This window comes from Lipophrys pholis (genome assembly GCF_963383615.2).
Source record: "Lipophrys pholis genome assembly, chromosome: 15".
Taxonomy (NCBI): domain Eukaryota; kingdom Metazoa; phylum Chordata; class Actinopteri; order Blenniiformes; family Blenniidae; genus Lipophrys; species Lipophrys pholis.
In genome coordinates this window covers 7,616,255-7,628,684 of record NC_137642.1, presented here as the reverse complement: position 1 = coordinate 7,628,684, position 12,430 = coordinate 7,616,255, and the positions used below count along the sequence as shown (strand labels likewise).

At 49.7% G+C, this 12,430-nt stretch overlaps 1 protein-coding gene across 1 annotated transcript; it reads right to left on the bottom strand.

Moving 5' to 3' along the window:
- Positions 1 to 3,422: 3,422 nt before the first annotated feature.
- On the bottom strand, positions 3,423 to 10,104 carry LOC308120609 (uncharacterized protein). The gene is made up of 5 exons (XM_080481305.1): positions 10,010 to 10,104; positions 9,631 to 9,741; positions 9,347 to 9,514; positions 9,138 to 9,254; positions 3,423 to 8,502 (listed from the first exon to the last, which is right to left on the bottom strand). The coding sequence occupies exons 1-5, from the start codon at positions 10,056 to 10,058 to the stop codon at positions 3,746 to 3,748; spliced, it is 5,202 nt and encodes a 1,733-aa protein (XP_080337431.1). The 5' UTR covers positions 10,059 to 10,104; the 3' UTR covers positions 3,423 to 3,745.
- Positions 10,105 to 12,430: the final 2,326 nt, after the last annotated feature.

The window sequence follows — 12,430 nt, the reverse complement described above, 5'->3', positions numbered from 1 at the left end:
TATAATACATAAGATTAATGATGACAATGATTATAACAAGCAGAACAAATACCCAGTGAAATTTGATGCCAAACAAAACAAAAAAAACAAAAAACAAAACATAATAATATAAGTATACCTGAAAAGAAGCAAGAGTACATCAACTTCAGTTCCAAATAATACAGCAGATAATAAACGTTGGTGTCATCCTAACTTCCATCATTGTCACTGCCCTCTGATGTGCTAGCGCCTTTGCCAACACTGTCCAATCAGCTTTTGCCAGCGCTGCTTTTGCCAGCGCTGCCTTTGCCACCTCTGCCTTTGCCACCTCTGCCTTTGCCACCGCTGCCTTTGCCACCTCTGCCTTTGCCACCTCTGCCTTTGCCAGCGCTGCCTTTGCCACCTCTGCCTTTGCCACCTCTGCCTTTGCCACCGCTGCCTTTGCCACCTCTGCCTTTGCCACCTCTGCCTTTGCCACCTCTGCCTTTGCCACCTCTGCCTTTGCCACCGCTGCCTTTGCCACCTCTGCCTTTGCCACCACTGCTTTTGCCACCGCTGCCTTTGCCACCTCTGCCTTTGCCACAGCTGCCTTTGCCTCCACTGCCTTTGCCACCGCTGCTTTTGCCACCGCTACTGTTGCCTCCGCTGCTGTTGTCGCCTCTGCTTTTGCCACCTCTGTTGCACCCACTCTTGCCATCACTGTTGCCACCGCTTTCCATTGAGCTGTTGTCTCCGCTGTTGCCTCCGCTGTTGCCCCCGCTGTTACCACCGCTGTTACTGCCACTATTGCCGCCGCTGTTTCCACCGCTGTTTCCACCGCTGTTTCCACCGCTGTTTCCACCGCTGTTGCTGCCGCTGTTGCCGCTGCTGTTGCCACCGCTGTTTTCGCCGCTATTGCCACCGCTGTTGCCGCCGCTGTTACCGCCACTATTGTCGCCGCTGTTTCCGCCACTGTTGCTGCCGCTGTTTCCACCGCTATTGCCACCGCTGTTGGCCCCGCTGTTGCCGCCACTGTTGCCGCCACTATTGCCGCCGCTGTTTCCGCCACTGTTGCTGCCGCTGTTTCCAACGCTATTGCCGCCGCTGTTGTCGCCACTATTGCCTCCGCTGTTTCCGCCGCTGTTACCAGCACTATTGCCACCGCTGTTACCAGCACTATTGGCACCGCTGTTTTCGCCGCTATTGCCACCGCTGTTGGCGCCGCTGTTGTCGCCACTATTGCTGCCACTATTGCCGCCGCTGTTACCACCACTATTGCCGCCGCTGTTACCACCACTATTGCCACCGCTATTGCCGCCGCTATTGCTACCGCTGTTGACGCCACTATTCCCACCGCTGTTACCGCCACTATTGCTGCCGCTGTTTCCGCCGCTGTTTCCGCCGCTGTTTCCGCCACTGTTGCTGCCGCTGTTGCCGCCATTATTGCCGCCGCTGTTACCACCACTATTGCCAGCACTATTGCCGCCACTATTGCCACCGCTGTTTAAATCGGTCCCTTAAATGCACTACAATGATACACTTTATCTATTTATAATTCTACTAAACTAAACTAAAGTAATTTTCAGCAATAATTATTTCACCAAAACACCAACTGTTTGGTCTCTGTTCTTTAAAACACGCATGAATGAACGAACGAACGAACGCACGCACGCACACTCACACACACTCACACACACACACACACACACACACACACACACACACACACACACACACACACACACACACACACACACACACACACACACACAAACACACACAAACAAAATTGGAGCTGACAATTCATTTTAAAGTGTATAATTTTATTGTATAACTGCAAAACCTCAATTACATCTGAATAACTTTTTAAATAGAAAACAAAAGCTACAGATATAATACATAAGATTAATGATGACAATGATTATAACAAGCAGAACAAATACCCAGTGAAATCTGATGCCAAACAAAACAAAACAAAAAAAAAAAAAAACATAATAATATAAGTATACCTGAAAAGAAGCAAGAGTACATCAACTTCAGTTCCAAATAATACAGCAGATAATAAACGTTGGTGTCATCCTAACTTCCATCATTGTCACTGCCCTCTGATGTGCTAGCGCTTTTGCCAACACTGTCCAATCAGCTTTTGCCAGCGCTGCCTTTGCCACCTCTGCCTTTGCCACCTCTGCCTTTGCCACAGCTGCCTTTGCCTCCACTGCCTTTGCCACCGCTGCTTTTGCCACCGCTACTGTTGCCTCCGCTGCTGTTGTCGCCTCTGCTTTTGCCACCTCTGTTGCACCCACTCTTGCAATCACTGTTGCCACCGCTTTCCATTGAGCTGTTGTCTCCGCTGTTGCCTCCGCTGTTGCCCCCGCTGTTACCACCGCTGTTACTGCCGCTATTGCCGCCGCTGTTTCCACCGCTGTTTCCACCGCTGTTTCCACCGCTGTTTCCACCGCTGTTGCTGCCGCTGTTGCCGCTGCTGTTTCCACCGCTGTTTCCACCGCTGTTGCTGCCGCTGTTGCCGCTGCTGTTGCCGCTGCTGTTGCCACCGCTGTTTTCGCCGCTATTGCCACCGCTGTTGCCGCCGCTGTTACCGCCACTATTGTCGCCGCTGTTTCCGCCACTGTTGCTGCCGCTGTTTCCACCGCTATTGCCACCGCTGTTGGCCCCGCTGTTGCCGCCACTGTTGCCGCCACTATTGCCGCCGCTGTTTCCGCCACTGTTGCTGCCGCTGTTTCCAACGCTATTGCCGCCGCTGTTTCCGCCGCTGTTACCACCACTATTGCCGCCACTGTTACTAGCACTATTGCCTCCGCTGTTTCCGCCGCTGTTACCAGCACTATTGCCACCGCTGTTACCAGCACTATTGGCACCGCTGTTTTCGCCGCTATTGCCACCGCTGTTGGCGCCGCTGTTGTCGCCACTATTGCTGCCACTATTGCCGCCGCTGTTACCACCACTATTGCCGCCGCTGTTACCACCACTATTGCCACCGCTATTGCCGCCGCTATTGCTACCGCTGTTGACGCCACTATTCCCACCGCTGTTACCGCCACTATTGCTGCCGCTGTTTCCGCCGCTGTTTCCGCCGCTGTTTCCGCCACTGTTGCTGCCGCTGTTGCCGCCATTATTGCCGCCGCTGTTACCACCACTATTGCCAGCACTATTGCCGCCACTATTGCCACCGCTGTTTAAATCAGTCCCTTAAATGCACTACAATGATACACTTTATCTATTTATAATTCTACTAAACTAAACTAAAGTAATTTTCAGCAATAATTATTTCACCAAAACACCAACTGTTCGGTCTCTGTACTTTAAAACACGCATGAATGAACGAACGAACGAACGCACGCACGCACACTCACACACACTCACACACACACACACACACACACACACACACACACACACACAAACACACACAAACAAAATTGGAGCTGACAATTCATTTTAAAGTGTATAATTTTATTGTATAACTGCAAAACCTCAATTACATCTGAATAACTTTTTAAATAGAAAACAAAAGCTACAGATATAGTACATAAGATTAATGATGACAATGATTATAACAAGCAGAACAAATACCCAGTGAAATCTGATGCCAAACAAAACAAAAAAAAAACAAAAAAAAACATAATAATATAAGTATACCTGAAAAGAAGCAAGAGTACATCAACTTCAGTTCCAAATAATACAGCAGATAATAAACGTTGGTGTCATCCTAACTTCCATCATTGTCACTGCCCTCTGATGTGCTAGCGCTTTTGCCAACACTGTCCAATCAGCTTTTGCCAGCGCTGCTTTTGCCAGCGCTGCCTTTGCCACCTCTGCCTTTGCCACCTCTGCCTTTGCCACCTCTGCCTTTGCCACTGCTGCCTTTGCCACCTCTGCCTTTGCCACCTCTGCCTTTGCCACCACTGCTTTTGCCACCGCTGCCTTTGCCACCTCTGCCTTTGCCACAGCTGCCTTTGCCTCCACTGCCTTTGCCACCGCTGCTTTTGCCACCGCTACTGTTGCCTCCGCTGCTGTTGTCGCCTCTGCTTTTGCCACCTCTGTTGCACCCACTCTTGCCATCACTGTTGCCACCGCTTTCCATTGAGCTGTTGTCTCCGCTGTTGCCTCCGCTGTTGCCTCCGCTGTTGCCCCCGCTGTTACCACCGCTGTTACCACCGCTGTTACTGCCACTATTGCCGCCGCTGTTTCCACCGCTGTTTCCACCGCTGTTTCCACCGCTGTTTCCACCGCTGTTGCTGCCGCTGTTGCCGCTGCTGTTGCCACCGCTGTTTTCGCCGCTATTGCCACCGCTGTTGCCGCCGCTGTTACCGCCACTATTGTCGCCGCTGTTTCCGCCACTGTTGCTGCCGCTGTTTCCACCGCTATTGCCACCGCTGTTGGCCCCGCTGTTGCCGCCACTGTTGCCGCCACTATTGCCGCCGCTGTTTCCGCCACTGTTGCTGCCGCTGTTTCCAACGCTATTGCCGCCGCTGTTGTCGCCACTATTGCCTCCGCTGTTTCCGCCGCTGTTACCACCACTATTGCCGCCACTGTTACCAGCACTATTGCCTCCGCTGTTTCCGCCGCTGTTACCAGCACTATTGCCACCGCTGTTACCAGCACTATTGCCACCGCTGTTTTCGCCGCTATTGCCACCGCTGTTGGCGCCGCTGTTGTCGCCACTATTGCTGCCACTATTGCCGCCGCTGTTACCACCACTATTGCCACCGCTGTTACCACCACTATTGCCACCGCTATTGCCGCCGCTATTGCTACCGCTGTTGACGCCACTATTCCCACCGCTGTTACCGCCACTGTTTCCGCCACTGTTGCTGCCGCTGTTGCCGCCATTATTGCCGCCGCTGTTACCACCACTATTGCTGCCACTATTGCCGCCACTGTTGCCTCCGCTGTTACCACCGCTATTGCCGCCACTATTGCCGCCGCTGTCTCCACCGCTGTCTCCACCGCTGTCTCCACCGCTGTTTCCACCGCTATTACCGCCGCTGTTGTCGCCACTATTGCCTCCGCTGTTGTTGCCGCTGTTACCAGCACTATTGCCACCGCTGTTTTCGCCGCTATTGCCACCGCTGTTGCCACCGCTGTTGGCGCCGCTGTTGTCGCCACTATTGCCGCCACTATTGCCGCCGCTGTTACCACCACTATTGCCACCGCTATTGCCGCCGCTATTGCCACCGCTGTTGACGCCACTATTCCCACCGCTGTTACCGCCACTGTTGCTGCCGCTGTTTCCGCCGCTGTTTCCGCCACTGTTGCTGCCGCTGTTGCCGCCATTATTGCTGCCACTATTGCCGCGACTGTTGCCTCCGCTGTTTCCGCCGCTGTTTCCGCCGCTGTTTCCGCCACTATTGCTGCCACTATTGCCGCCACTGTTGCCTCCGCTGTTACCACCGCTATTGCCGCCACTATTGCCGCCGCTGTCTCCACCGCTGTCTCCACCGCTGTTTCCACCGCTGTTTCCACCGCTATTACCGCCGCTGTTGTCGCCACTATTGCCTCCGCTGTTGTTGCCGCTGTTACCAGCACTATTGCCTCCGCTGTTTTCGCCGCTATTGCCACCGCTGTTGGCGCCGCTGTTGTCGCCACTATTGCCGCCACTATTGCCGCCGCTGTTACCACCACTATTGCCACCGCTATTGCCGCCGCTACTGCCACCGCTGTTGACGCCACTATTCCCACCGCTGTTACCGCCACTATTGCTGCCGCTGTTTCCGCCACTGTTGCTGCCGCTGTTGCCGCCATTATTGCCGCCGCTGTTACCACCACTATTGCCGCCGCTGTCTCCACCGCTGTTTCCACCGCTATTACCGCCGCTATTACCGCCGCTGTTGTCGCCACTATTGCCTCCGCTGTTGGCGCCGCTGTTACCAACGCTGTTACCACCGCTGTTGCCGCCGTTGTTACCGCCGTTGTTACCACCACTATTGCCTCCGCTGTTACCACCGCTATTGCCGCCGCTGTCTCCACCGCTGTTTCCACCGCTGTTTCCACCGCTATTACCGCCGCTGTTGTCGCCACTATTGCCTCCACTGTTGGCGCCGCTGTTACCACCGCTGTTTCCACCGCTATTACCGCCGCTGTTGTCGCCACTATTGCCTCCACTGTTGGCGCCGCTGTTACCACCGCTGTTGGCGCCGTTGTTACCACCACTATTGCCTCCACTGTTACCACCGCTGTTACCGCCACTGTTACCACCGCTGTTACCACCGCTGTTACCACCACTATTGCTGCCACTATTACCGCCACTGTTGTTGCCGCTGTTACCAGCACTATTGCCGCCACTGTTGTTGCCGCCGTTACCAGCACTATTGCCGCCACTGTTGTTGCCGCCGTTACCAGCACTATTGCCACCGCTGTTTTCGCCACTATTGCCACCGCTATTGCCGCCGCTATTGCCACCGCTGTTGACGCCACTATTCCCACCGCTGTTACCGCCACTATTGCTGCCGCTGTTTCCGCCGCTGTTTCCGCCGCTGTTGCCGCCATTATTGCCGCCGTTGTTACCACCACTATTGCCTCCGCTGTTACCACCGCTATTGCCGCCACTATTGCCGCCGCTGTCTCCACCGCTGTTTCCACCACTATTACCACCGCTGTTACCACCACTATTGCCTCCACTGTTACCACCGCTGTTACCACCACTGTTACCACCGCTGTTACCACCGCTGTCTCCACCGCTGTTACCACCACTATTGCTGCCACTATTGCCACCGCTGTTTTCGCCACTATTGCCACCGCTATTGCCGCCGCTATTGCCACCGCTGTTGACGCCACTATTCCCACCGCTGTTACCGCCACTATTGCTGCCGCTGTTTCCGCCGCTGTTTCCGCCGCTGTTGCCGCCATTATTGCCGCCGTTGTTACCACCACTATTGCCTCCGCTGTTACCACCGCTATTGCCGCCACTATTGCCGCCGCTGTCTCCACCGCTGTTTCCACCACTATTACCACCGCTGTTACCACCACTATTGCCTCCACTGTTACCACCGCTGTTACCACCACTGTTACCACCGCTGTTACCACCGCTGTCTCCACCGCTGTTACCACCACTATTGCTGCCACTATTGCCGCCACTGTTGTTGCCGCCGTTACCAGCACTATTGCCACCGCTGTTGGCGCCGCTGTTGCCGCCACTGTTGCCGCCACTATTGCCGCCGCTGTTTCCACCGCTATTGCCGCCGCTGTTGCCGCCACTATTGCCTCCGCTGTTGCCGCCGCTGTTACCACCGCTGTTACTTCCACTATTGCCGGCGCTATTGCCGCCGCTGTTGCCGCCGCTGTTGCCGCCACTGTTGCCGCCACTGTTGCCACCGCTGTTGCCGCCACTATTGCCGCCACTGTTATCACCACTATTGCCACTGCTGTTTTCGCCGCTATTGCCACCGCTGTTGGCGCCGCTGTTTCCACCACTATTGCCGCCACTGTTTCCGCCGCTGTTACCACCACTATTGCCTGCGCTATTGCCGCCACTATTGCCACCGCTGTTGACGCCACTATTCCCACCGCTGTTACCGCCGCTATTGCCACCGCTATTGCCGCCGCTGTCTCCACCGCTGTTGCCACCGCTATTGCCACCGCTATTGCCGCCGCTATCTCCACCGCTGTTGCCACCGCTATTGCCACCGCTATTACCGCCGCTATTGCCGCCGCTGTCTCCCCCGTTGTTTCCACCGCTATTGCCGCCGCTGTTGTCGTCACTATTGCCTGCGCTGTTGCCGCCGTTGTTACCACCGCTGTTACCACCGCTGTTACTGCCACTATTGCCACCGCTGTTGCCGCCACTATTGCCTCCGCTGTTGCCGCCGCTGTTACCACCGCTGTTACCACCGCTGTTACCACCGCCGTTACCACCGCTGTTACTTCCACTCATGCCACCGCTATTGCCACCGCTATTGCCGCCGCTGTCTCCACCGCTGTTGCCACCGCTGTTGCCACCGCTATTGCCGCCGCTATCTCCACCGCTGTTGCCACCGCTATTGCTGCCGCTATTGCCGCCGCTATTGCCGCCGCTGTCTCCACCATTGTTTCCACCACTGTTTCCACCACTGTTTCCACCGCTGTTGCCGCCACTATTGCCGCCACTGTTATCACCACTGTTGCCACCGCTGTTGCCGCCACTGTTGCCACCGCTGTTGCCGCCACTATTGCCACCGCTGTTGCCCCCACTATTGCCACCGCTGTTGCTGCCACTATTGCCACCGCTGTTACCACCACTATTGCCACCGCTATTGCCACCGTTATTGCAGTGGTTGCGCTTGATTTTGAAGCAGCAGCCGCTTGAGCAGCGCTGATTGGGCTTGCACTTATAGGGGTTGCGGCATTTACGTTTGTTTTTGGAGCAACGCCGCTTCTTACTGGATTTATTGGGCTTAGGTGTTGACTTGGAAGCAGGTTTACACTTTGGTTTACCGCGAAATGAACCCATACTGTTCACAAAAGGCATTCCTTTCAGGCCCCCTATAATACGGCACAGATTTGATGTTCCACAGCCAGAAAGTCGTAGATTCTTGCCATTTTTCCTCACTGTGGATGAAAAAATGAATCATCATTTTTAAGACAAGGACTTTTTCAGATGTTTCTCAGTCATGACATCTTTTGGTTTATGAGCTTACATTGCTGTCAAATATGCATTGAAAATAAAGGATGTAGGAAATGAATGGTTTGCTTTTTTTTTAAAGATGGCAAAATGTTTCAGTTACGGAAAATGAACAAGGAACGACGTACATAAGTACAACTTGAGGGAAAGTAATAGCTTAAGCCTCTTAAATGTTCTCTTTCTCATAGCTTAAGGACAACCTGGACATTGTATGTCCTTAGGGGAGCATGCTGCATTAGGCTCTTCGTTACCATGTGAGCTACGTAGAAAAAAAGCACAGCAGAGCGAGCAAAATGCAAATGTTTTCCAGCGATGGAACATATCATTTATGCCAAATTAGACTAAGCAGAGTGGTGTTCAGCTTCTGGTTTGGCCCTCCACAGCAGTACTAGCTTTTTATGTGGCCCTTGAGGAAATGTAATTGAATTTGTAATGCAGACTTCTATTGCTGTGCCTCCTTTTAAAAAGTCACCATTTCATCGGTGCCACAGCCTTGTTATGTTTCATCGTAGCCACGTGCAGCAATTTTACACCAGTGCTTTAAAGTAGTTTATAGACTGACCTTTTGCCACGAAGCAGGTGTCCTCATCTCCTTTACATTGAACTTGAGATTTGCAACCATCAATGCCTGGGTTACAACCACGACAATGTAGGGAGTTTGGTAATGGATCGTCGGGGACTGAAACAGAAAGTATATAGATTTACGGCGATACATCATGATTAACTGTGTGCGTTCTTTCATACATATTTCCTTTTTTTCCCCCCACTTACACATCAGAGCGTGTGTGTTGCACCCATTGGTGTCACAGCACTGAGCCTCTGCAACTGCACCCCAGGCCCCCGTGTTGATTGAAAAGTCAGTCAGGCCTTCAGCTGAACACACTTCAGCTGGTCCACATCCTCTGTAGATGAGCTGCTTTTCCGTTCCAGATACGTTGACTATAGGGTGAAAATATAGTCAAAATTCAGAAAAAGTTATAACAAAATACATTTCTTTTGTTTTTCTTCTTTTTTTCAATGTAATGGCTTAAAATTATGTTTGGGTTTCTTTTTACCTAGCACGGCAGCTGTCAAGCACTGTGTGTCTTTAGGACAATTGCGTACTTTTGTAGTTCCACATAGCAGATCATTGGGATCCGTGCAGAATCTACACCGTATGGCTCCAGCTGCAATCAGAAGAAAAACGGTCAGTACAAGGAGCATCTCATCCTAAAATGCTAATTTAAAAAAATAAAATAAAAATGCAGGACTTGAAATTACTTTATTTACCAGAGAATATATGTTGCATTCTTTAAAATTAAAGTGTAAGTATTTTAACAATATTACATACACAGACTACACAAACAAATTTTACAGAAGTATTCAATTTCTTGAATTTGATATGTTGTTTTTTTGTTTTGTTTTTTTTAAGATTTTTCTCAAAAGCAGGATTACCTGTGCTGGAGAAAGCCCAGAGAAGAGTCACTGACAGGATCAGCTTCATGGTGATCTGCAGGTCAGTGCCTCAGATCACGTCTCTTGATCAAGGTGCTGTCTCAAGCAACTCTGCAATTTATATACTGCACAGTCGCTCAACAAATGAATGACACATGAAGGTGTGTGTACCTAATAATTGGGTGTATTTTCAGCGCCTGCGAGCTGAGCGACACTGCCATTCAATTTGAAATGACAACATTGTCGTGTCTAATTGCGCCCCACCTTTTTTTGTTAGGTTCTTTGCTTTTCACAAAGCACTGAATGTCTGCGTTGATTATAGTTTGGGAAACAACTGAGTGTACAATAAATATAATGGTAGTGCCCTACCTTCATTGTTCTTATCAATGAAGACTTATAATTACAAGAAAGGGCAGCGCATCACCAACAAGTCTAAAAAGCCGTATATGCCGGCTGTGGAAAGTTATCTTCACAAACACTGGAAGTTGTTTTTGGTGGGTGTGAAAAAGACAAAGAAAAACTACAACTACTTTCAGAGTTGCTCAAGAAGCTCTAACAATAAAACGATAGAAACGTTTAACTCGTAATTCTTTTCACGGAATTAACGCAGTTTAATGCAGCGTCTCTGGGCGCAGCACCGTGACTTCAGGGCAGCACCATGCCGAGTGGAATAATATTAAGGCAGAACGTTTCACTTTCAGAAAGTTACCGACTGATTGAGAAAGTGAAAGTCATTAGCTTTACTTTGTAAAGCCGAATTTAATGACCGCAGAAGTAATTCTGCAGTAAAACAGCAGGTTGCCATGTTTTTGACCAGTAGCCACCAAACTGCTAAAACTGGATGATATTAATATTAATTTCTCCTCTGTTTCCCTGGCTCTCATGTATAGTGCACATGTGTGCGTCTGCAAGTGTGTACTCGCGAGTGCGTGCCATCTCTCTTTCACTCCCTCTCTGTTACTTTCTCTCTGTCGTGTGTGTGTGTGGATATTACAGTATATTACAGTTTTTTTCAGTCGCTAACAAGGGTTTGTCCAAACAGTTGTCACGTTTTCAAAACTCTAAATACAATTAGCACAGTATCGGTTTTCTGTGGCCATACCATTCACACATTTCATGTCGTTTTCACACAATATGCAGTCAGTGAACACATTTCCATAATGCTTACATTTTCTTAACAGACAAGCTATACCTCCCAACAAAACTATGGATTGTTTTTGTAGTATTTGCGAATGTTAACACACAACTTCCCACAATAGCAAAAACAAAATTCCAAACCTTAAATACAGTAGAAAAATCTCTGCTTCTGCAATGATGAGTTCAAAAACAATATATCTCAGTTGATAATAAACAAACAATTGAATAATTTACACACTGCTGATTTAGGTCTATGACCATCAACCACATGACCAGATGTCCCTCCTTGAAGCTATGGATGCTGGCTACAGGGACATCACAGTTGATGATTGCCAAGGGTGGATCCGACATAGCAAACGGTTCTATCCCATGTGCATCGCCTTGGATAATATCAGATGCGATGTTGATGAAAACATGTGGCCGAACCCTGAAGATCGCAGAGATTAGCTACAGTAATTTTGTGGGTTTTTTTTTTTTGTTTGTTTGTTTTTTTAGTTCTCCCTTTTTTATCTGGGCTTTTTGCAGTTGTTTTTTTGGTCAGAATGCTCTTATTTGTTTCATGGATATTTTGTTCACTGTAAGCAATACTGTAACTTTTTCTGTTCTATCATACTGTAAACAGTATTTCTACTGTACCTCCTGAAGTAAAAAGTAAAGGAAAAACATGATTTGCTTCTTACTGGAATGCTTTGAAATGTGAACATTATATGTGGACATACAGTTCCCAACCAAGAAATTTAGTGTAAAAACGGTGGATTGCATGTTCCATCCATCCATTATCTATACCGCTTATCCAATGCAGGGTCGCGGGGGGGGCTGGAGCCTATCCCAGCTATTAGCAGGCGTTAGGCAGGGTACACCCCTGGACACGACGCCAGACTGTCGCAGGGATTGCATGTTTTGCATGCAAATACCTGTAAAACTGAAACATAAAACTCTATGCCGTTTTTGTAATGTCAACAATAGCAAGTATTTTGAAACCTGGTGTACTTTGATTGACTGAATGTACCTTGTGAAGTGAAAACAAGTGTTATTCTTTGACAGAGTTATTTAATTGAGTCAGATTTCCAGTGTTTTGGTAAAAGTAGTGTGTTCAGAGAAAGATATGTTCTATTTTGAAATGAAGAGTTAGTATATATCTAACAAAATGTGTTTTTGAGAAGAAAATTATCCATTTGGCCAATTGTGTTTTGTAGGTGTGAATCTGTGTTAAGAGTTCAGAAAAAGTATCTGAAGTATAGGTAAGCGCTTGTTAGCGATTGAAAAAAACTGTATTGCCACTTT

Coding starts and splice junctions, on each gene's coding strand:
- LOC308120609 (XM_080481305.1), bottom strand. CDS start 10,058: ATGAAGCTGATCCTGTCAGTGACTCTTCTCTGGGCTTTCTCCAGCACA. Junction 9,515..9,630: donor CTTGACAGCTGCCGTGCTAG/GTAAAAAGAAAC, acceptor TTCACCCTATAG/TCAACGTATCTGGAACGGAA. Junction 9,255..9,346: donor CAACACACACGCTCTGATGT/GTAAGTGGGGGG, acceptor TTTCTGTTTCAG/TCCCCGACGATCCATTACCA.